This window comes from Marmota flaviventris, chromosome 5 (assembly GCF_047511675.1).
Source record: "Marmota flaviventris isolate mMarFla1 chromosome 5, mMarFla1.hap1, whole genome shotgun sequence".
In the NCBI taxonomy this organism is placed as follows: Eukaryota; Metazoa; Chordata; class Mammalia; order Rodentia; family Sciuridae; genus Marmota; species Marmota flaviventris.
In genome coordinates this window covers 125,469,034-125,494,646 of record NC_092502.1, presented here as the reverse complement: position 1 = coordinate 125,494,646, position 25,613 = coordinate 125,469,034, and the positions used below count along the sequence as shown (strand labels likewise).

Here is a 25,613-nt window from a genome sequence, read left to right as displayed (position 1 = left end):
ACATCAATGGCTCAGTCCCATAAGACTTCAGGAAACAACTGTAATCAGTAGATTTCCAGATTACCCACACCTTCTGACCAACTTTGCTATAAATCAGAGGTTCCTATAATGTCATTTTGGGTTTGATTGTTTGCTAAAATAATTCACAGTACTCAGGAAAGCACTGGACTTATATTTATTATAAAGTTATAGAACTCAGGAACATCCAGATGCAACAGATATCCAGACCCATATATGGGGGAGAAAGCCCTGAGTTTCCATGTCTTTTCTGGGTGTACCACCTTGCATATGTTCAGCAACCTGGAAGCTCTCTGAACCATAACTCAGGGGGTTTTATGGAGGCTTCATGAGGTAGGCATGACTAATCAGTCATTAATTCAATCTCTAGTCCTCTTCCACTTTGTAAAGAATGGGGACTGGGGCTATAAATTCCAAGCTTCTAAATATGGCTTTGTCCTTCTGGTGGCCAAATCCCATCTAGCAGCTCACCAAGAGTCACATCATTAGACCCTCCCACCATCCAGGAAATTCCAAGGAATTTGTAATTATGTATCAGGAACCAAGGGCAGAAGACATAGTTCTTACTTATTAAAAGAAAAACTTCAGATGAATTAAATTTAACAGTGCATTTGAACAAATAATGACCCATGAATCAGGCAGCACTTAGAACCAGAAGAGGGTCAGATGACTCTGCTTTAGCAGCTTCAGTTAAAACTGGACTACACAGGCCAAGGACAAAGCTGAGGGTGAGAGCCTGGTCTAGAAGAGGACTCAGAGAGTTTGATTCAATTGTGGTTGAAGAGAAAGATTTTGTGAAGTATACCAGATAGAGAAATACAGTTAGCCATTTTTTTCATTGTTTTGGAAAATTTAAGGAAAAGAAAGAATTTAAAGAATAATAAATGAAATCTTGTGTATCTATCCACATGGAATTGACAATTATCAACATGTTGTCATATTTGCTCTAAATATGAAAAGGAAAAATAAATCACTGCCCACATTACCAGATCTTTGCCCCTGATCCAAGATACTTACTCTTGTGCTTTTCCTGTGGATCCATGGCAGGACTCACAGGAATCCTGCAACATTTGGAACAGTAGTTTATGAGGGGTGCTTCTTTGGCATATATATATCCCTAACTGCAGCTTTGCATCCTTATAATAAGAGTAAAATATTTAAAGGCACAGTTAGTGCAATGATTGTTACACTTTATTTCAAAATCTAAGAAGAGTATATTATGAAATCCTTTCATTGTTTCACTCTTTATTAAAGTATATTCCTCTCTTCCAAGACTCCAGAGAGCAAAGTGAGTTGAGTAAAAGGAAGTAATAGATGGGGGGAAAGTATGTGTGTGTGTGTGTGTAGAATAAATAAACAATAATTTGTCCATTTTCTCTATTGTCTCTCTCCATAAATGCTTATTGAATTAAACTAAAATTCCTTTCTTTGTGGTTAGGTTACTTTTTCTTTCTCTTCATTTCACCTCCTCTCACTCTACCTTCAGTGGTTTGTGTTCTAAAACCTAGTTTACCCACTTCCTCCTTTTCCCTATAATCTTGCCAAATTCGCCCCTGACAGACCACCAATCTCTACATTCTTTTATTCCTCATGCACACTCTGGTCACACTCTCCCTTTGAAATTTTCAAAGAAGAAAGTACTGCTGCATTTTGTATATGGCCTAAGTGGTGATTAGCCAAATGGTGACGAACCACATGATGTTCGTCTGGAACATCTCTGAAACCATTACAAACAAGGATCCTCATGCCTCCTGGCTTGAAAAATGGCTATCGATGGAGATTTGGGGGAACACACTAACTACCCAGAGTGCTAGTGTTTCAGTTTGCTTTTTCGCTTTGCTATCCTTGGGTGGTGTTTATCAGCTTCCCTTCCCCTGTGCTCACTTCAGGAAGGAGGCATTCACTGAAGCCCGCGGTGCCCGAAGGGGAGTTAAAAAAGTCATGGTCATTGTGACTGATGGAGAGTCCCATGACAATCACCGACTGAACAAGGTCATCCAAGACTGTGAAGATGAAAACATCCAACGATTTTCCATAGCTGTAAGTACATGTTTGCTAGAGGTGGTTTTCAAACTCTGGTGTGAAGAGAACTGTGAGCATATTGTGGGAGTTTTAAGGAAGATCACACGCAGGGTTGGAAAGGAGAAACTCCCAAACTTGAAGGTAAACTGTTGGACAATATTAGGTCCTGCTCTGTCCTGTGTCCTCAGTGCCCAGCTCAGTGCTGGGCCAATCAAACACTCAACACACAGTCATTGGAAGAAATGTGGAAAGATGAAAGGAGGAAGTGAAAGGCAAGTGACTCACCAAAACTTTTGACTTTGGTGCCCTTGTTCTGCTTGGCACCCTTCAGAGAGGAGGAGGAGGGGTAAGGGGAGAAACCTGATGGGGGAAATAAAACCAAAGGCAAGGTTTCCCACACACCCAACAGGAAGAAGGAATAAAAAAATACAACAAGAAGGCAGGGAGAGAATAGCAGGAGAAAGAAGGATAGAAATAGGGAGGGGAAAAAAGAAGGTGGAAAGGAGAGGAAGAGTGTGGGCAAGAGAAAAATGATCTAGGGAAAGAGGCAGGAAAATCAAAAGGAGAGGAAGGAGGGAGAGATAAAGGGGAAAAGGGGGAGGAGAAGGAAGGAAGGAAGGGAGGGAGGGAGGGAGGGAGGATGGACACTGAAGATATACTAGTAAATAACCCATTGCCTACTAATTAATAATTTATACTGAAAGTTAATAGACTGAAAACGGGGGAGATGGTTTTTAAAATAATCTAAGTCACAGTGATATCTTCATAGCTACAACTCTTAGTCAGTCTGTTCTGGGACTTACATCAACCTAGATTATGACATTTCCCGGAAGTGAGCAACAGAACAGAAGGGAATAGAAGGGTAGGCAGGGGAAGAGCAAAAGACATTATACAACACCTGTGTCCTAATTCTGTCTTATCTATATACTGGCTGTGTGACAAGTGGACAAGCCACTTAATACTCTGAGCTTCAGCTTCTTCATCTGTAAAATAGGGTAATGTTATTTCTCTCCCCTGTCCCAGGTAAAGAATTGGTGAGGGGCTAGGGTTGTGGTTCAGTGGTAGAGCGCCCACCTAGCACACTGAGGCACTGGGTTCAATCCTCAGCGTGACATAAAAAAATAAAATAAACATATTGTGTCCACCTACAACTAAATATATATATTTATATATTATATATATAAATATATATATATATTTTTAAAACAGAATCAGTGAGATAAAGATTTTGAAAATGTAGCAGAGTGGCAATTTAGACATTTGATGCTCATCATTTTTAAAAAAGTTTGCAACAATCAGGGAGCTAAAGTGTGTCCCTGTATGAATATGTAAAAACAAATCACATCATTATGTACAACTATGATGCACCAATAAAAATGTGGGGAAAAATTTTTTTAAAAGTCAGAGAAAATATTCAGAACTCTAAAGAGTTCAGCCTACTCTATTTTTCAAGAAAATCCCTTTTATTTATAAATAATAACCAAATATTACTCACCTTATTTTTTTAGTAATCAGTGATATCTATTTCTGTTCTTTCAAAAGTATGAACATTGTAGGAAGGGAAGAAAAAATTTCATCCATGGATAAAAGTTTCTGGACATAATTGATTCACTGTGTCCCAGGGGCAAGGTATTCCTTATTTTTTTTTTTTTGTTTTTGTTTTTTTTTTAGGTATTCCTTATTTTATAACTAAGATGACCTGATTGTGAACAACTTCTGACAACGAGATTTTCCTATTTTATTTGACATATAAAATATAGAAAAATTAGAAGATCTATTACTTCTCTCCTTTCCCCCTCTTGTTACTTTTAAAAATTTTCATTTGCCAATTATTGTTTAGTTCTTTGTTACCTCTCCTGTTGCTACAATGTACCTATTTTGATTGCATTCATAGTTGAAAAGAATTCATAGGGGCTGGGGCTGTGGCTCAAGTGGTAGCATGCTCGCCTGGCATGTGTGTGGCCTGGGTTCGATCCTCAGCACCACATACAAACAAAGATGTTGTGTCCGCCGAAAACTAAAAATAAATATTAAAAAAAAATTCTCTCTCTCTCTCTCTCTCTCTCTCTCTCTCTTTAAAAAAAAAAAAAAAAAGAATTCATAGGACCCAGCCTTCACTCAGAGAAAATGTCCAAATGGTGGTGACATTTAGAGTCTATAGCTGATCCCTTTAGTCTGCAAAGCCAGTGCATGCCCAGTGTGTCCCCTGGGCTTAGTTTCAGAGGTGATGTCATTTGTTCTTCTTCCCCCAGAGGATAAGGACTGGCATTCCAGGTGTCACAGATGCAGATTCTGAATAGTATAGAACATCATCAAAACTAACAGCACTAGGAAAAGTTGACTATAAAGAAAATATCAATAAATGACTTCTTCATTTTAAATGAATCTTGCATTTTACATCATATATGGCTATATTTTCAGTATTTTCTGCTATTAAACCACTGCTTCCCTTTGGTGGACCCCTAGTTGATAATTCATAACATATTGCCTCTCATCTAGTCAGAAACAGATCTCATAATTCCATAAATTTCATGGAGAACCATATATTCACAAGTTTTTTTTAATTTTAATCAGTGAATTATTATCAGACTGTGCTCAAAAGTGGTATAAATAAAAACATAAAGGAAAATTTCACTTAGCAAGAGTCATTTTATTATTTTTTTCTAATGCATGTTTCTTTTACCTAGTGAAATATGTTTTGTTATTGTGGCTGGCATATTATTTGGGCTAAATTCAGAAATAACAATTCTTTTACTTCCTTTCATTTGTGCATTAACACAGAAAGATTTTAGGATTTCTCAAGATCTATATATGAATACACCTAAAGTTCTGCTTCAGTCATTTCCTGAATTCATTCTTCTACTCCATCTTTTTTTACCCACCATTTGATAGGTTTTGCCAGGAAATAGCTTCCAAAATTATGGGCTATTGATAATGTAAATTCTCTGTGTCAAAACTGTGAACACTTCCTGTCAAACTTTCAAACCTGGTGAGGGTACTTTGCTGGATTTGTGTCCTCTACTCCATGGTCTGTTTCTGTCACTTGAGAGTGTTAGACTTTGTTAGCATGGGTCTGTTTTATAGATTCTAATTCTAGAAAATAATAACTCTGAGGTGTATTTCACCTACAGCTTTCAAATGAAAAGGAGACATCAGAAAGGATCCTAGAATTTCTTCAATTTTTTTATAAAGACACCATACTTTATGTAAATGAATTGTATACTTTACACTTGACACATCTTCCTACCTCAAGGAAATTTCAATTTTGAATGTCTATTTAAGGTAAACATTAGCAGAATTCCAATGTTTGGGCTTGACATATTTTAATTGAGCAATTCAGAGTGCTGTTTTTGAAACCTTCTTGTTCATTGAAAGCTGTGTTTTTACAAGCTAACAGACCCTTGGGTGAAAAATCAAAATATGTTTCTATTTTTTTAAAATCTATAATGTAAAATAGTTTAAAACAGTTTGCAAGTCACAGTGACTTCAGGAATGCTTTTCTTCAAAACATGTACTCCTATATTGTGTATATTATACCTTATTTTTATTCTACAAGCATGTCACTTGAGCTTTTCTTTTCTATTGAACTTTATCCACTTGAATCTGTCCTGTCACATAGACAATAAATGTCTGATAACATTCACATCTCAATTAACAACCTCAATCATGCATAGTACAAAATTCATTAGATTTGTTTTAGATGTATTTTCTTTTTTTAAGGTTTATTTTTTAGTTATATGTGGACACAATATTTTTATGTGGTGCTGTGGATCAAACCCAGTGCCTCACGAATGCTAGGCGAGCACTCCACCTCTAAGTCACAACCCCAGCACTTAGATGTATTTTCATAGATGATTATCAATTTATAAATGAAATGGAAGTTAATGGGTCAATCCAACACGTAAACTAGAATATGCTAAATAGGAACCAAGGAGGAAAGATGGGAGTTTTTCACTCTAGCATATGTCAAATAACTTATAAGACTGAATTAGGTAAATCAGTAGAGAATCAAAGAGCCTCACATAATTCAGAATATAGATGAATCTAAAAGAAACCCATTAACAACAAAAAGATTGACAAAGAAGAAGAAGAAGAGGAGGAGGAGGAGGAGGAGGAGGAGGAGGAGGAGGAGGAGGAAGAAGAGGAAGAGGAAGAAGAGGAAGGAGGAGGAGGAGGAGGAGGAGGAGGAGGAGGAGGAGGAGGAGGAAGTAATTGTTGTTCAACATTGTGTTTAGAGAGGAATACCATTGATGTAATATTTCTTCTGAAACTCGAAGACTTTGATTTTCTATTTGACTCTGAGTCATATGCTTCCCAGATATGGTGAGATATCTCTTTGTAAGAAGAGCATCTTGATAATTGTTTCTAAGTGAAAGAGAGGATTTGTTCAATGTAATAAGAACAATAGCCATTGGCTTTCACTTATTGAAGCAGTTTTCTAGTATATTCTCCACTAATTCTCTTCCTCCATCAATCACATAGCTAAAGTGGGAGAAAGTGTCAGTGGTGTGTTTTTAAATGTTAACAGCTACTATGTTTAGCACTTTCTTTTCAACAAAGTAGACAGGGACTTAATTTTTATTTTTTGATGTGATTTTTTTTTTTTTTAATTTTTTATTGTTGGCTGTTCAAAACATTACATAGTTCTTGATATATCATATTTCACAATTTGATTCAAGTGGGTTATGAGCTCCCATTTTTACCCCATATACAGATTGCAGAATCACATCAGTTACACATCCATTGATTTACATATTGCCATACTAGTGTCTGTTGTATTCTGCTGTCTTTCCTATCCTCTACTATCCCCCCTCCCCTCCCCTCCCCTCCCCTCTTCTCTCTCTGCCCCCTTTACTGACATTCGTTTGTCCCCCTTGTATTATTTTTCCCCTTCCCCGCACTTCCTCTTGTATGTACTTTTGTATACCTCTGAGGGTCTCCTTCCATTTCCATGCATTTTCCCTTCTCTCTCCCTTTCCCTCCCACCTCTCATCCCTGTTTAATGTTAATCTTCTTCTCATGCTCTTCGACCCTACTCTGTTCTTAGCTACTCTCCTTATATCAAAGAAGACATTTGACATTTGTTTTTTAGGGATTGGCTAGCTTCACTTAGCATAATCTGCTCTAATGCCATCCATTTCCCTGTAAATTCTATGATTTTGTCATTTTTTAATGCAGAGTAATACTCCATTGTGTATAAATGCCACATTTTTTTTATCCATTCATCCATTGAAGGGCATCTAGGTTGGTTCCACAGTCTAGCTATTGTGAATTGTGCTGCTATGAACATCGATGTAGCAGTGTCCCTGTAGCATGCTCTTTTTAGGTCTTTAGGGAATAGACCGAGAAGGGGAATAGCTGGGTCAAATGGTGGCTCCATTCCCAGCTTTCCAAGAAATCTCCATACTGCTTTCCAAATTGGCTGCACCAATTTGCAGTCCCACCAGCAATGTACAAGTGTACCCTTTTCCCCACATCCTCGCCAGCACTTGTTGTTGTTTGACTTCATAATGGCTGCCAATCTAACTGGAGTGAGATGGTATCTTAGGGTGGTTTTGATTTGCATTTCTCTGACTGCTAGAGATGGTGAGCATTTTTTCATGTACTTGTTGATTGACTGTATGTCCTCCTCTGAGAAGTGTCTGTTCAGGTCCTTGGCCCATTTGTTGATTGGGTTGTTTGTTCTCTTATTGTCTAATTTTTTGAGCTCTTTGTATACTCTGGATATTAGGGCTCTATCTGAAGTGTGAGGAGTAAAGATTTGTTCCCAGGATGTAGGCTCTCTATTTACCTCTCTTATTGTATCTTTTGCTGAGAAAAAACTTTTTAGTTTGAGTAAGTCCCATTTGTTGATTCTAGTTATTAACTTTTGTGCTATGGGTGTCCTATTGAGGAATTTGGAGCCCGACCCCACCGACTGTAGATCGTAGCCAACTTTTTCTTCTATCAGACGGCGCGTCTCTGATTTGATATCAAGCTCCTTGATCCATTTTGAATTAACTTTTGTGCATGGCGAGAGAAAGGGATTCAGTTTCATTTTGTTGCATATGGATTTCCAGTTTTCCCAGCACCATTTGTTGAAGATGCTATCCTTCCTCCAATGCATGCTTTTAGACCCTTTATCAAATATAAGATAGTTGTAGTTTTGTGGATTGGTTTCTGTGTCCTCTATTCTGTACCATTGGTCCACCCGCCTGTTTTGGTACCAGTACCATGCTGTTTTTGTTACTATTGCTCTGTAATATAGTTTGAAGTCTGGTATCGCTATACCGCCTGATTCACACTTCCTGCTTAGCATTGTTTTTGCTATTCTGGGTCTTTTATTTTTCCATATGAATTTCATGATTGCTTTCTCTATTTCTACAAGAAATGCCGTTGGGATTTTGATTGGCATTGCATTAAACCTATAGAGAACTTTTGGTAATATCGCCATTTTGATGATGTTAGTTCTGCCTATCCATGAACAGGGTATATTTTTCCATCTTCTAAGATCTTCTTCTATTTCTCTCTTTAGGGTTCTGTAGTTTTCATTGTATAAGTCTTTCACCTCTTTTGTTAGGTTGATTCCCAAGTATTTTATTTTTTTTGAAGATATTGTGAATGGAGTGGTTGTCCTCATTTCCATTTCAGAGGATTTGTCGCTGATATACAGGAATGCCTTTGATTTATGCGTGTTGATTTTATATCCTGCCACTTTGCTGAATTCATTTATTAGCTCTAATAGTTTCTTTGTAGACCCTTTTGGGTCTGCTAGGTATAGAATCATGTCATCTGCAAATAGTGATAATTTAAGTTCTTCTTTTCCTATTTTGATGCCTTTAATTTCTTTCGTCTGTCTAATTGCTCTGGCCAGTGTTTCGAGAACTATGTTGAACAGAAGTGGTGAGAGAGGGCATCCCTGTCTTGTTCCAGATTTTAGAGGGAATGCCTTCAATTTTTCTCCATTCAGAATGATGCTAGCCTGAGGCTTAGCATAGATTGCTTTTACAATATTGAGGTATGTTCCTGTTATCCCTAGTTTTTCTAGAGTTTTGAACATAAAGGGATGCTGTACTTTGTCGAATGCTTTTTCCGCATCTATCGAGATGATCATATGGTTCTTATTTTTAAGTCTATTGATGTGGTGAATAACATTTATTGATTTCCTTATATTGAACCAGCCTTGCATCCCAGGGATGAATCCTACTTGATCATGGTGCACAATTTTTTTGATGTGCCTTTGTATCCGAGTGGCCAGAATTTTATTGAGGATTTTTGCATCTAGGTTCATTAGAGATATTGGTCTGTAGTTTTCTTTCTTTGAAGTGTCTTTGTCTGGTTTAGGTATCAGGGTGATGTTGGCCTCGTAGAATGAATTTGGAAGTTCTCCCTCTTTTTCTATTTCCCGAAGTAGCTTGAAAAGTATTGGTATTAGTTCCTCTTTAAAGGTTTTGTAAAACTCTGCTGTATACCCATCCGGTCCTGGGCTTTTCTTAGTTGGTAGTCTTTTGATGGTTTCTTCTATTTCCTCAATTGATATTGGTCTGTTTAGGTTGTCTATATCCTCCTGACTCAATCTGGGCAGATCATATGACTTAAGAAATTTATCTATGCCTTCACTATCTTCTAATTTATTGGAGTATAAGGATTCAAAATAATTTTTGATTATCTTCTGTATTTCTGAAGTGTCTGTTGTGATATTGCCTCTTTCATCCCATATGTTAGTGATTTGAGTTCTCTCTCTTCTTCTCTTCGCTAGCATGGCTAAGGGTCTGTCGATTTTGTTTATTTTTTCAAAGAACCAACTTTTAGTTTTGTCAATTTTTTCAATTGTTTCTTTTGTTTCGATTTCATTGATTTCAGCTCTGATTTTAATTATTTCTTGCCTTCTACTTCTTTTGCTGTTGTTTTGCTCTTCTTTTTCTAGGATTTTGAGATGAAGTATGAGATCATTTATTTGTTGGTTTTTTCTTTTTTTAAGGAATGAACTCCAAGCAATGAATTTTCCTCTTAGAACTGCTTTCAATGTGTCCCATAGATTCCGATATGTTGTGTCTGTGTTTTCATTAATCTCTAAGAATTTTTTAATTTCCTCCTTGATGTCTTCTATAACCCATTGATCATTCAGTAACCTATTGTTCATTCTCCAAGTGATATATTCTTTTTCCTTCCTTCTTTTATCGTTGATTTTCAGTTCCATTCCATTATGATCAGATAGGATGCATGGTATTATCTCTACTCCTTTGTATTGTCTAAGAGTTTCCCTGTGACATAATATATGATCTATTTTTGAGAAGGATCCATGTGCTGCTGAGAAAAAAGTGTAACTGTTTGATGTTGGGTGGTATATTCTATATATGTCAATTAAGTCTAGGTTATTAATTGTGTTATTGAGTTCTATGGTTTCCTTATTCAACTTTTGTTTGGAAGATCTGTCCAGTGGTGAGAGAGGTGTGTTGAAGTCTCCCATGATTATTGTATGGTGGTCTATTAGACTCTTGAACTTGAGAAGAGTTTGTTTGATGAACATAGCTGCACCATTGTTTGGGGCATATATATTTATGATTGTTATGTCTTGTTGGTGTATGGTTCCCTTGAGCAGTATGTAGTGTCCCTCTTTATCCCTTTTGATTAACTTTGGCTTAAAATCTATTTTATTTGATATGAGTATGGATACTCCTGCTTGTTTCCGAAGTCCATATGAGTGATATGATTTTTCCCAACCTTTCACCTTCAGCCTATGTATGTCTTTTCCTATCAAATGCGTCTCCTGTAGGCAGCATATTGTTGGGTCTTGTTTTGTGATCCATTCTACTAGCCTGTGTCTCTTAATTGGTGAGTTTAAGCCATTAACATTTAGGGTTATTATTGAGATATGGGTTGTTCTTCCAGCCATATTTGTTTATTTATGTTACTAAACATGGTTTGTTTTCCACTTTGATTATTTTCCCCCCTTTAGTGTCCTACCTCCCACTGTTGGTTTTCATTGTTATTTTCCATTTCCTCTTCCTGTAATGTTTTGCCAAGGATGTTTTGAAGAGATGGTTTTCTAGCTGCAAATTCTTTTAACTTTTGTTTATTTTGATGTGATTTTTAAGCTTCTGGATTAGACCTTCCTAGCTAAAGTCTAGATACCCTAGCAGAGAATGATTTCAAAAATTAAAAACCTACCTAAATGGTAAGCTGATTACCTTAGAGCTAGCTCCCATTTTCTTTAACAGCTTTCCTCTTCAAAGTAGCTCTTCTTCACAGATATTAGCAAATTACACCTTGTAACCACCTTTAACAGGTACAGGAGGTAGGAAAGTGATTTTCTGGGGTATCAGGAGTCAGGAAGTTGTCATGAAGTCCTCTACTATGGATACATGTGGCATTTCTCTGTGCTAGGCACTGATATTCCCAAGGGAAAGGGGCAAGGGCATTACTCCAGCAAGGGGAAACAAATTGGGAACAAATCTACTGCCACCTTCTCTCTAGTAAAGAACATTCTCATAGTCTCACATTAGCACATAGTGTGATTAACCGTTTTTCTCTTATTAGGAAAGTGACATTTTTATTGTAAAAGAACAACTTTAAAAATATATTTAGGCAAATATAAGGAGGAAATACCAAACTCCTATTAGACATAAATTTTAAAAATAATAGATTATGGTACAAAATTTTCCAATTTCTTAATGTCCATATAGTTAGGCATTTTAAAAAAAAATAGAATTTGATCCCATCTATCTTCATATTTAGGATTATAAGCTGGTTTGCATTTTAAATTTACATATTATTTTAAAATATTTTTCACTAACTTGAATATTTTCATATTCAAATTCAAAATTCTAAGAAACTTTTACAAAAAAAAAAAACTGAATTCTAGACATAAAAAGCATAAACCTTAAGCAAAAATTGCTCAGTTGGACTTCAAAATTAAACATTTCTGCTCTTTATACAGTTAAAAAAAATGAAAAGACAACCCATAGACTGAAAAGAAATTTTGCAAAACGTATAAATGGCTTGTATAAGAATATACCTAGAACTTTCACACTCACTAAAAGGAAAACAAAACAAACAACCCATGTTTTATAATGGGCAGAAGATTTTAACAGATACCAACTAAAGAAGAAACACTATGGCCAATAATTACATGAAGGACTCTTAATATCATTAGTCATTAGGAAAATGCAAAGTAAATAAAATGCTACTATACACCAATACACTAAAACAAGTGAATAAAGACAGACTGACAATACCAAATGTTGACAAGATTGAGAGCCACTGGATCTCTCTTACACTGTTGATGGGAATGGGAAAGCCCAGCAATGATTCTGGAAATTAGTTGGCAGGTTTTATATATATATATATATATATATATATATATATATATATATATATATATATACACACACACACACACACACACACGACAGTAGAATGTATTTTGACATATTATATGTACATGGAATATAACTTATTCTAATTAGGATCCCATTCTTGTGGTTATACATGATGTGGCATTTTGGTGGTATATTAATATGAACATAGGAAAGTTATGTCTGATTCATTAGCAGTTGGTAGTTTCTTAAAAGTTCTAGTTGCTGTAGGACTCAGCACTCCCACCTCAGCCTATGTTCAAAAAGACCTAGGTGCAAAAATTTAAAGCTTGCTTTATTTTGTGGTATCTTGTAACTGAAAACAACACCAATGTTCTCAATGAATAAAAGGAGAGGCATCCACAGAGAGGGATGTAATTTCTAACTATGACATTCTGGGAAAAGCAAAGCTATAGGGACATAAAATAGATCAATGGTTGCCTGGGGTAGGAGTGGGAATAAAGGAATTGACCACAAAAGGTAAGAGGCAACTTTTTGATTTGATAGAAATATTCTATATCTTGAGTTCATAGTAACACAACCATATTGATTTGCCAAAACTCATGTAATTATCCACCTAAAAAACATGAATTTTACTATATAAACTGTATTTTAATAAATCTACTTTCAAGATAAACTAAATTAGAAAATCTGCTTGCATATATCTAAATAATTATTGTTAACTATAATAGGTATTCATGCCTCCCTTTCCTCTCCATAAAAATAGAATGCCTCTGACTTCAGCATTTGGTTTCAAAAAGGAATGCCCAGATTCCTTATTTTCTGGGTTGCTGACTTAGATTATGACTTATTCCAATATCAAGCAACTTACTTGCTGATTGATCTTGCCAGCAGAAGAGAATGTACTAACTGGAATGATTCAGAGACATTCAGAAGCTTGATATTACTTTTGAAGTATTTGCTTTCAAAGATATAGCTGTTAATAAATATGAACACATGAATGGAAGAGAAGACATTTTCGCTCACATATGAAATTGTCCTTTATTTTTTCCTACACTACTTGCAGTGTTTAATAGTTAATATTAGACCATATATTCTGAATATTATTCTTCTTCCACAAGTATGGAAATACATAAAGATTGCACTACACTAAGATACTCTGCGTTTTTGTTTACTGACAATATGTTTGAGATCCTCATTGAACATACAGAAGTTAAATATGTTCTTGCTATTTTTGTTGTGTCTTAGATTCTTGGCAGCTATAACCGAGGAAATTTAAGCACTGAAAAATTTGTGGAGGAAATAAAATCAATTGCTAGTGAACCCACTGAAAAGCATTTCTTCAACGTCTCTGATGAACTGGCTCTCGTCACTATTGTTCAAGCTCTAGGAGAAAGAATATTTGCCCTGGAAGGTATGACTATTTCTCCTCATCCTGCGTGTTCTCTCTACAATTCAAACTCAATGCAATCGAGTTTTTTAATGTATTCCTAGCATGTCACAAATACGTTTTCACTGTGCACAGTAGCTGGCTGTTTCATATAGCCCTGTGTCTATTAGAAACCATCTGTGTAAGAGCATGATAGTGCTGTTACAAGAGCCTATGAAGACAATGGTCAGTGTAGATGTGCAAGAACAAAAATGTTCCTGTGCGCTGTTCCTCTTCTGTGACACAGGTCTAGACTGTGAAGCCTCTAGCTCAAGTTTTGGTTTTCCATTTGTTTCTTTGTTTGCTTCACTCTCTTTTGTTCTGATGTAATGATTTCTTTGTTCATTTATTTTTCTCTGCATTTTGCTCCTTGAACATTTAAAGGTCTTCACAGAGAGAGCTCTGCCTCAAGCCCCATGGTAGTGAGACTTCAGTTCACTGAATTATGTTGCATATTTGTAGAATTTTCTTTGATTTCTCAGTGCTCAGGATATTGAGTCACAATGATCCCTCCTCTGCCTTAGATGGGGGATGTCAAGTAACAGATTACTTTGGAAACTAAAAGTCTTCAGAAATGTTATTCCAGGCAAACTGGTATAGCCTCCTTCTTCACATTCCATGATAATCTGGAGTCTCAGAGAACATTCCCTGTTCCCCACCTAGGAGGAGGAACCACCAGAGAATTCTTTTTTCCTTATTCTGCATCCAAGTCCAGTTTACCCTCTTTGTAAGGAAACATTCAAAATTGTGGTTTCTATTTCATAAAAGTAGAAATCTAAAAGCTCCCTCGGTTTTCATGATATCAAGCAAGATGTAAAATGGGAATGAGGTGTTACTGGAAAAAAGGTGGGTCATTCTTGAATTCCCAAACATGGGAATTTTTTAATTCCCAGCAGAGGCTGGAAAAATGCAAGGAAGTAACTAACACAGAATATTAAACTCACAGAAGAAAAAGAAAATGATCTAAAGTAATGGCTTTCAGACTTCTTCTGAACTGACCCATGATGATGAATATGTTTTCCTTTGCAACACAGAGCACACATATGTGTGCATTTAAATATAAAACCAAGTTTCAAAAAATAATTCTAATTATATGAAATGCACTATGATAATTTCTGATCTCTTTCATTTTACTCTATTCTCTTTCAACAACAACTAAAAAATCCTCACCACACTTTTCCTGTAGACTTCACAATTGGGTCATAATCAGTACTTAGAGAGTTTAATTTACAGATAATGGGGATTGACAATGTAGGCAGAAATGTCTCCCTTTTTCTCTGGCTCCTTTCCCTCTGAGCCTTCAGAGAAAGGACTCTAGAATTATTCATTAGTGTGAAGTTGCACTTGCTTCTGAAGGACTCAGCTGTCCTGTACTCTGTGTACAAGTCATTTTTATGTAACTTCGGTATTTCCACAGCCATCATAGTGTCATTTATCAACAGTCCAGGTCATGAGTTTGCCTGGACTTAAGGAAATATGTAAGGCCTTCTGAGTTATTCTGCACTTTTAATTTTTAACAACCATGGGCCAACAAACAATCTGTAAAAATAACTTAATATTTATCAGTCATACTAGGTAGCTAAATATATAGTATAATTTCTATATATTTTCTTAAGTAAGCAAGTAACTATAAACTAGTACAGGCAGAAATGAATCCCAAATCTTCGGGGGTGGTGGGGCTCAATTTCCCTGAAATGACATTTTCAGGTTGTTTCTAGCCTACCCACACTATACGTAACAAGTTCCACATAGGAGTGCCCAGTATATTTCAAGAAGTCTCTATGTGTAAAAGTAAAAAGTGTTTTATAAGGAACTCCACAGACTAAAAACATCTTCCACATCTTTGTTGTTGCATAATTAAAGCTAACCAAAACCAGTATTTTGACTAGATTATTTCTTGCTTTACATAATGAGATCAGAAGTGGCCTTTTTCCTTGTTACTTGGGAAACATCCATTTCCTGTCAACATTTATCTTCTCAGGGTAAATAGCTACAATTATGAAGGTCCTGCTTGCCAAGCACAATGCCACCTAATGAGGCATGCATGCCAAGTACTTGCCTAATGAAACAGGAAATGGTCTAACGTCTCGCTCTCCTATCAAGGGTTGGGGAAAATGATGCAATTCCTAACCAGAAACTGTGCAGGAGTCAGAGTGGTTAGCTCAACCTCCAGAACAGAACAGGGAGCGGTTCAAAGTCAGAAGCTCAGAGAGAGAGGACAGTCTCTTACATGGTGCCAATATGGCTGGTGGAGTGTCACACAGCTTCTCTCTCCTGGTTCTCAGTTTCAATCAGAGCAGCACAGTGCAGGCTGCAAACATGCACAGTTGGCTGCTGATTTCTTACTGTTGGTCTTGCAAAGATAAGTGAGGAATTGCCTTTGAGCTCTGTCTATTAGAATACATGTTTAATTTGCTGGGTGTGGTGGCTCATGCCTGTAATCCCAGCAGCATGGGAGGCTGAGGCAGGAAGATCAAAAGTTCAAAGCCAGTCTCAGCAACTTAGTGAGGCCCTAAACAACTTAGTGAGACCCTGAATAAAAAAGAGGGCTGGGGATGTGGCTCAGTAGTTAAGTGCTCCTTGGTTCAACCCACGGTGCCAAAAACAACAACAACCACAACAAAAACATGTTTAACTTAAAGTCATTGAGAGGACAATAAGTGCAAGAGATTAAAATGATAGATTTGAATTCTTAATGATTATTCCATTAATCTAGTCCTATAAAAGGCAATTACTAATGGATTTGTTGATAATTTACACCAGTGAATAAATAGTAAATATGTTTCATTTCACGTGTTTGATTATTCTCATGCCTCAATGGGAGGGTAGACTGACTTTAAAAAAATTGTTATTTTAAACTTATCTTTAAAGCCAAATTAATCAGTAACTCCCTATTGGAAGCAAGTAAATCAACATTCCCTTGGTTCCCTCAGGAAATTGTGGCTTTGGGTTCCTGAGTATTTGAGAATAATTTGGGAGTATTGTACTTGGAGAGAATGCTCTGTGTTGTCTCTGCATTTCAGTGAAGCATTTCAAAGTGGGCACTGGATCTTTGAAATGTACATGATCAGGCTGCATGTGGCCTAGAGCCCTATTAAAAAATTCCCCTCCTGATCTGTGAGCGATACCTATAACCAGAGATATAATAAATGCAAACTATGCATTTAGGGCCAGTTTTATGGCCTGAAATGTGGGTGGGACTGGTGGAGCTAGACACCTCTTTAAATATGTGAATGAAATTTTTTCAGCCCTGTAAAATATCAAGTAAGTTTAGCCTACGCAGGATCCCCAGGTCATAAGGATGAAAAAGGCTTCCTGCTTCTGTAATGCAACTTTAACCAGGTGAACCCAAAGCCACATAGGAGACACAGTGTGCTGCAGTGTAAGAATGCAAGTTTCTTCAGTCTTCCAGCAAGGATGGGGAAGCTATTGAACAAGAATGGAGCCAGGAGTTGGTTCACAAACCTGTCTTCTACTCAGCTCAACCTAGAAATTTGGGGTTGAGAAATGTACTACTGAAAGTATCTGAGATGTTAAAAGTTGTGGTTGATAAGATATCAGACTTGGGCTGGGGATGTAGCTCAAGCGGTAGCGCGCTCGCCTGGCATGTGTGCGGCCTGGGTTTGATCCTCAGCACCACATACAAACAAAGATGTTGTGTCCGCCAAAAACTAAAATATATATATATATATATATTAAAATTCTCTCTCTCTCTTTAAAAAAAAAAAAAAAAAAAGATATCAGGCTCTACTGGGTCTTTAGGTCCTGCAAGTCAGCACTGCACTAAAAGACTTTGTTGGTTACTTATGGTGATCTTTTCCTATGTTATAGCTACATCAGACCAGTCAGCAGCTTCATTTGAAATGGAAATGTCTCAGACTGGCTTCAGCGCTCATTATTCACAGGTACGTTGATCACTTGGCAGTAAACGAAATACCTTTTTGCTAGATTACCTCCCCTCAAATTAACACCCAGCCATCAGTATTACAAGTTCTACTTGTGGTTTCTGGCATGAGCAGTTATACAGACTGTGAGGATGTTTTTTAATCTAAGTAGGAAAATGGCATTTCACAGTCTTATTATTAGGAAAACATTGTCTTACACAACTCATTACATGTTACTAATAATTGTGAACCAGCTAGTCTGAGCTTTGTCTTATGTAATCATATATCTGGCTAAACAAAATACTTAATTTATTTGCTTCAGACATGAAGCGTATCTTTTTCTCAGTGTTAAGATAATGAAGAGTCTTGCAAGAATTCCTTAAATTTCTAAGATTTAGGATTTAGGATACCCAAAATAAAGCAAAAAGGCAAGATTAGAAAACATACCATTTGTAGTTAAATATTAAACATTATTGCTTTCTCTATTTGTGTATAAGGACTGGGTCATGCTTGGAGCAGTAGGAGCCTATGATTGGAATGGAACAGTGGTCATGCAGAAGGCTAATCAAATCATAATCCCTCAAAACACAACCTTTAAAGTTGAATCTACCAAGAAGAATGAACCTCTTGCTTCTTATTTAGGTAATGTTTGAAAGCAATTGACAGAAGGTTATTTTTTATTTTTTAAATGTTTTAATCTTTAGCGCTATTTGCTTGCATTTCTTTAGGTGCAAACCATGTAGTAAGAACACCTCAAAGAATTAAGTATTTTAAAGAATCCATAAAAGGTTTCAGACTTATGAGGAGCCTTAGCAAGTTGAAGTTTCAGAACCTGGAGGTCAATGTTTCTCAGTGGGACCTTGTAGTTCAGGGAATGATTCAGGCTATGTGCATTTTAATAGGTCTTTTTATGCCTGGTATTTTCTTTAAATTCAAGAACTATGGACAGAAAATGAGTAGGTAGAAAAAGAGACCTTAACTTCTCTATTCTGAAGACTAGATTCCCATATTCTCTTAAATAACTTTTACCATTAGTTTTTTTTATATAGTTTTAATTTTTAAAAAGAGAATTTTAGCCTGGCACAATGGCTCTTGACTATAACCTCAGCTACTAGGAAGGGTGAACAGGAGAACCCTAAGCTCAAGTTCAGCCTGGGGCAATTTAGCAAGACCCAATCTCAAAAAGTAAAAACTTAAAAAGGGATGGCTAGCATGCGTGTCTAGCATATACAAGGGCCTGTGTTTAATTTCCAGTGCCCCCACACACACATGCATAGAGAGAGAAACAGACAGAGACAGAAAGACAGAGAATTTTAAGTTGATTCATCATATAACTTCTTCTCTCATAGCTCAATAATGTAACCTCCTCTTGCTTTCTAATGACTTCTAGTCACAAGGAAGAATATATATGGTACCACTTTATTCAGGATCTGTACCAGGCTCAGAGATGCCAGGGGTACTAGAGGGCACCCTCATCACTGGAAGAAGATCTCAGTGAATAGTGGGATGGAATGGCACCGGGTGTGCCTTCCCAACTCTCTTTCAGCAGATGTTTTTCTGGCTCCTCTTTTGCCCCCGGGCATATGTTCTTGGTTCTGGGAATGCTGCAGTAAACAAATACCTTAGCCTTGAAATGTTCACATTTTAGTCTGTTGGCATTCCTCTGAGGGATCTTTCTGTCCTGGAGCAAGTCTTGTTAGCAACATAAGCCAGTTCCTTTCTACTTTATGAGGAGAGTGGCAAGTTTTTACTGGTATTCCCATATGCCTCCTTATTCAAGAACACCTATTAAAGAGGTAGGAGGATATAAAAAGAATAAAAGCCTGTGTTACAGATAACTAAAAATATAATGGTGATCAGCAGGGACAATGTGACTACTCTCTGAACCACATTAATGAAAGTCTAGTCTTCTTTCCTATAGAAATCTCATTACATCGTACCCTGGTCAGACAACAGATAGAATATCCCATTGTTTTTATCATCACATATTTCAAAGGCAAAATGATAAACTAGAAGTTTCCAGTAAAAACTTATTTAGAGAATACAGATCTGTAAACCACTCCAGCAAAAGTTCCTCTCCCTCCATAACTTGAAGAAATTGGGGTTGAGACAAGAAATCATACAATGTACATCTTTGAAATTTGGCAAGTTTGTGATGTAAATTCGGGAACGATTCTATGAGACTGCTCAACATGAAATGCCTTGGAATCAAGAAGCAGTTCAATCAGAGACTGCTTCCTATCTTAGATAGAAGAATTATAGATCAACTACCTTCAAATATAATGAGTAGCACATAAATCAGTACAACTCCTTATGAAAGGGATTTGACAATGTGTTTACAGAGTCATAAAAAGTTCACAACATATTGACCCAGAAATTTCACTTCTGAAAATTGAACCTAACAAATCCAACATTTAAGAATGCCATGTAAACAGTCATTTTCATTTTATTAATATATATGGTATTAGAGGAAATAGCATTATCCCACATGTCCAAAAATATGGGAATAATGAAGTAAATAGTAAATCCATTTATTTGGATCTTATATGCTCATCAAAATAAAAGTGATGGGCATATGCCATGTAATGCCATAATACTAAAGACCTGATGCAGTTCTGAAGCTGTCATTTAAAGATGGCTCTCAGATGTAGATATTTGTCTCTCCCTGTTCCTACGGCCTTAGCAACACTTCAGTTTATTTATAAAGTGGCAATAATTAAATTGATATATAATTTAGGCTATTAAAAAGATTAAATTAAATAATGACCATAAGGTGCTTAATACTCTGCCTGACAGATGCTAATATTCAGTAGGTGTTTTATTGGTATGTACTGTTATACAATAAAATATTCATCTTACTATCATTGTAATAAGTAGAATAATGATTCACAAAGATGTCTGTGTCCTCATTCACAGATCCAGGAATATGTTTGCTTATGAATCAAAAAGTACTTTGCAGGTGTGATTAAGTTAAGAATCTGGAGACAGAAAGATTATCCCAGGAAATCTGGCATGGCCCATGGTAACCAAGTTCTTAAAATCAGAAAACATCTGGATGTGATCTGAGGGAGCTAGAACTATGTAAAATGATTAGAGAGGCAATGTTGTTGGCTTTGAATATGGACAGGGACCACCAGACATGTTATATGTGTGGTCGCTAGAAGCTACAAAGCTCCAAGAAACAGATTCTACCTTTCCTCCAGAAAGGAACACAGACCTGGATACTTGTGATCTTAGCCTGGGGGAACTTTGCCAGATTTCTAACATAATTGTAAGATAATACATTTGTAGTGTAATAAGCCACCAAGTTGTGGTAATTTGTCACAGAAGCAATAGAAAACTAACACAGGTATATTATATATAATAATAACAGTAGCTGATGTTAATATTACAACTTCTAAGTACTGGATATTTAGAAAATTAAAAACATTTTATGAAGTCCACAAACAAGTGTGACATGTTCTCTACTTTTAGGAAGTTCACATATTTAATTATTAATTTAACAATGCAGAATTTTTGGTATTCTGAGCTATGATTATATGATAAAAATCCTTAAAACTAAATAAACTGTTAGTATCCTAAATCTGTTATTCCTCCAAAGCTTTACTTATTGATTTATTGGTTGATTAAAGAAGAATTAGAGAATTCAGGGTTTAAATATATCATCACAATTAAGAAAACATTAAAGTAGCCTTCATTTCTGACTACAGTACTTATATGTCCCCTCTTACCAATTATACTTCAATAAAGCTGAGAAAAGTACCAGCCATATCTGTACATTGTTGTGGGATTTTCCTCCAATGTTCTAAATCCGGAATGAGGCTTTCAAAATGTTTTCTTATGGACATTGCAAATTAAGAAGAGATCGAATATTTCATTTTAAAATCCATACAGATTGCAAACAGTGAGACCATGGAAAATATAATGGAGGAAGCAAAGCAAGAGTTAGATACTGTATGAAAAAAATCCTCTGAAATCAATATTGATCAAAACAAAGTAGGAATGGAAGCTAATGAACATCTCTCTCAGGATATAGTCACATACCCTTATTTATTTATTGGTTTTTCTCTGCTAGAGATTGAACCTAGGCCCTTGCACATGCTAGGCAAGCACTATTCTCCCAGCCCTGTTTAAATTTTTATTAAATTTTTGAGTCAGGGTCTTACTAAGTTGCTGAGGCTCTCCTTGAAGTGGTGTTACTCCTGCCTCAGTCTCCCAAGTAGCTGGGGTTACAAGCTTGAGCCACAATGCCCATCAACGTGGCTGTCTTTCTGTAACTCAGCAAACTACCTCAATATGTGCTCAACATATGCTTAGTAACTGGGCTTAATGGTGAGAAAACAGATGAGATTGTGTTCCTCCACCCACAATTTGCTGATTTCTAATCATGCCAGACAGATTCCAAAGGAAGAGGAAAGACGTGAGGCAAAGAAGTGGAATGGAGACAGATCATGCCTGTTTCCCATGACCTCACCAGCTTCTCACGCTTCTTCCAAAGAGTGAATTGTGGGAGCTGACCTCATTTACTGTTCATAAATCCATGCATTGGATGAGGCCACCCTTCCCCCCCCCCTTTCATTTTATGCTTTTCCTTTTCAAGAAGCAATATTAAGCATGAATGTTCATAATTATTTGCCTTATTAAAGTTAGGCTACATTTGTCTCTTTTTCTTTTCCTTTTATTGTCTTTGAACACTTTAGCCCCCAGCAAGAAGCTACTGGTAGTTACTGTCCCTGTGATTTATAAGCCAATATTTTCCGTTATCAAAGTGCAAATTATTAGAGTTAATTAAGTAATTGTACAACTCCAAGTCCCAAACATAATTTTCAACTTGTTTTCTAAAGAGTCATTTACCCATTTGTATTCACAGCTCTGAAAATCACACAAAGTAATAATAATCAACATATTTTTAAAACCCTTGCACTATCCCACTCCCTTCTTCATATTTCTTAGTAGAATGGCAGGAAATAATGCAGTCTTTGTTTTGCACATCTCCTTTTCTATTTTATGTATGCATAAACATGACCCTAAAATTCTTACTCTTAAGCAATATTGCCACTAGTAATATAAAAAATAATACATTGTGTGTTTGAAGAATATTTTGCATTATGTTATATATAACAATAGAAAAGAACTCAAAGAAAAATGAACAAATGAAAACGTGATAAAACTACTCATAAAAGATAATATGTCTAAGGAATTGTGTTCCCTCAGCACTTGTAAGAATTAAGTGGTACCAAAACCTCTGTTCCTCTTTTAAAAATTTGAGACAAAGTAGAACTAATACTTTATAGTGAAATACTTGTTGAGTAAATTAGAAATATGGTCTTTTTTGTTGGAAATGCTGTTCTATGGAATTTTGAAAAACAATCTGCTTCCTGCACCACTAATGAACAGCTCTGGTTATTAGAACAGTTTTTCCTTCTGGAGAGTTGACATGTACATAAAGTCATTTTTACCCATTGATTTAGCTCTGTTCTCTAATGATAGAAAGAATAAATCTAATTCTTGACTCCAAAAATAATAATCATCTAACTTACAGTCGAAATTCCAGTTCTTTCCCATAAATGGCCTGATGTGATCTCTCAAAATAGTTTGCTATACATTTGACCCAGTAAGCCCTACAAAATCATGCAATTCAAGATGTTAGTATCTTCTCCTTCACTTTAAGAATATCTATAAAACTTTCCAAGCCATCATGTGTATGCATACCTAAAAGGACACCAAGTATCTGAAAAGTTACCCTGCAATTCCATTGTGCATTATTCCATCATTATGATGGTGCCATTCATAGGTGGGCCCAATCGAAGGTGGATGCCCAGAAAGAGTGCTGACATTTTGCTGTGCATGCTTAAAAATGCAGATGGTAAAGCTGAACTCAAGGGTTTATGGGTAGATTCCCTGGTCATTGAGCACATCCATGTGAACAAAACACCCAAATGAACTGGGTGTGTCTACAGAGCTCATGGTTGGATTAACCCATTTATAATCTCCCTCTGTCACAATGGGATAATCCTGACTGCAACAAAACAAACTGTACTTAAACCAGGATAATAGATTACACAGAAGAAAAAACAAGAATCAAAAACTTACGGCTCAGGAAAAACTTGACATAAAATACATGGAAATGAATGTGAAAGTAGGGGAAAAAAACAACTCCAAATGAAAACTCAACTAAAATAGAGTGGCTAAGTGAGGTGGTGCATGCCTGAAATCCCAGCCATTTGGGAGGCTGAGGCAGAAGGATGCAGGAGGCCAGCCTGGGTGACTTAGTGAGACCTTGTCTCAAAATAAATTAAAAAGGGGGCTGATAGGATGTAGCTTAGTGGCACAATGCTTGGCTAGCATGCACAAAACCCTGAATTTAATACCTGCCCCTAAAAGGATGAATGATCAGACATATGAAAAACTAGCTCACTAATAATCAAACACAAATTAAAATTACCACAGTACTATTGTTAGATAATGTTTAACACCTATTAAAATATTTAAAAATTTACATAATAAGTCAGAATACTTGGGGACATTTCCCAAGTATTCCCAAGACTAGTTGTGTCCCATATAACTGTTCATAAGAATAAATAATTAATAGAAATGTTTGGAAACAATTTGCCAAAGAGTATAAGAACCACTAAAAACTTGATCTAGTAATCTATTTAAACTTACTGTCAAGAAAAAATCCAAAAATAGAAAAAGTAGTAAATGTTTAATAAATGCTTAAAAATGCAGACAGTAATGCTGACTCAAGGATTTAAGTTCAATAAAAGTAAATAAATATTTATTTTTGCAAGTTTAGTACAATAGCAAACAATCAAAAACCACCTAAATTCCAACATTCCATCAGGGAATGGTCAAGTAGTAAATTCAATAACTTTATGTTTGAACTCACAGAAATAATATTCACCAATTAAGTTACAATTTAAAATCAGGCTACCAAGAAATAAAGATTTATATTTCCTATAATCCTAACAGTATGTTATCATTAATGTCTACAGCACAGATACTTATGTCCAAGTAGAATATAATGGATATATTCCAAAATGGTGAACTAGGAATGGTAAGGAGCTTTGTATACCTTTTTTTTTCTTTTTCTGTCATCACTGTTATATCATTTGTGCCTTTAAACAATGAAAAACTGAGATGGGGGGATATCTTTCCAGAACAAAGTTGTTGTGATAGATAATGAAAAAGTTTCTAATCAAAAGAAGATTTTTATGTGCACTTAAAAATTATTATTTTCAGAAAAGCAGAAATCCATTTAAAAATAGATCAGTGATTCTCCGTAAGTTGACAATCTAAAGTCATTCATAACATATTACATGCAGACTTTAAGGGGCCAGATATATGTCTGGAATCTCTTTGGTAGGTTACACAGTAAATTCTGCCACTGCTCCTGGAGGTGTCCTCTATATTGCTGGACAGCCACGGTACAACCACACAGGCCAGGTTATTATCTACAGAATGGAAGATGGGGACATCAAGATTCTCCAGACGCTCAGTGGAGAACAGGTAAGCTTGAAAAATGTTTCTAATTAGTTTCTTCACATTCCATGTATGTCTCTGTTATTCTAAATCTTCTAAAAGCAATACCTGCATAGTCAATATCCTCCGTAAGCAGAGTTACCTATTAGATTCTTTGGAAAGATGTAACGTGTCTGTACCTTTGGCCTCATAAACACTGCAGATGGATGGAAGTGAAGATAAGATGTAGAGATAATGGGGGTAGATGCAGATTGCAAAATATGTACAAGAAAAGAGATCTAAAACATTAAGAATCATAAAAGTGCCAGGATATAGACAGTATATTCAGAAAGTAGAAAGACTATTTTAAGTTAAGATTGGTGCAAAAAGCCATAATAAGTGATGGAATTTGGGGTGAGTCTAGAAGGAAAGATAAAATATAGATAAGTAGAAAGGAAAGTAAAAGAGAATGTTAAAAAGATAATGGGGACCCTTATTGTG

General features: G+C 36.1%; 1 protein-coding gene across 1 annotated transcript in view; it reads left to right on the top strand.

Annotated features, from left to right (window-relative positions):
• The window catches only part of Itga1 (integrin subunit alpha 1), a 165,586-nt gene that overhangs the window by 94,515 nt on the left and 45,458 nt on the right, over positions 1-25,613 (top strand). Inside the window, exons 8-12 of the mRNA XM_071612608.1 lie at positions 1,908-2,058; positions 13,587-13,752; positions 17,599-17,672; positions 18,149-18,293; positions 25,018-25,160. Of these exons, the coding sequence (XP_071468709.1) occupies positions 1,908-2,058; positions 13,587-13,752; positions 17,599-17,672; positions 18,149-18,293; positions 25,018-25,160 (679 nt within the window). The remainder of the gene's footprint in view (positions 1-1,907; positions 2,059-13,586; positions 13,753-17,598; positions 17,673-18,148; positions 18,294-25,017; positions 25,161-25,613) is intronic.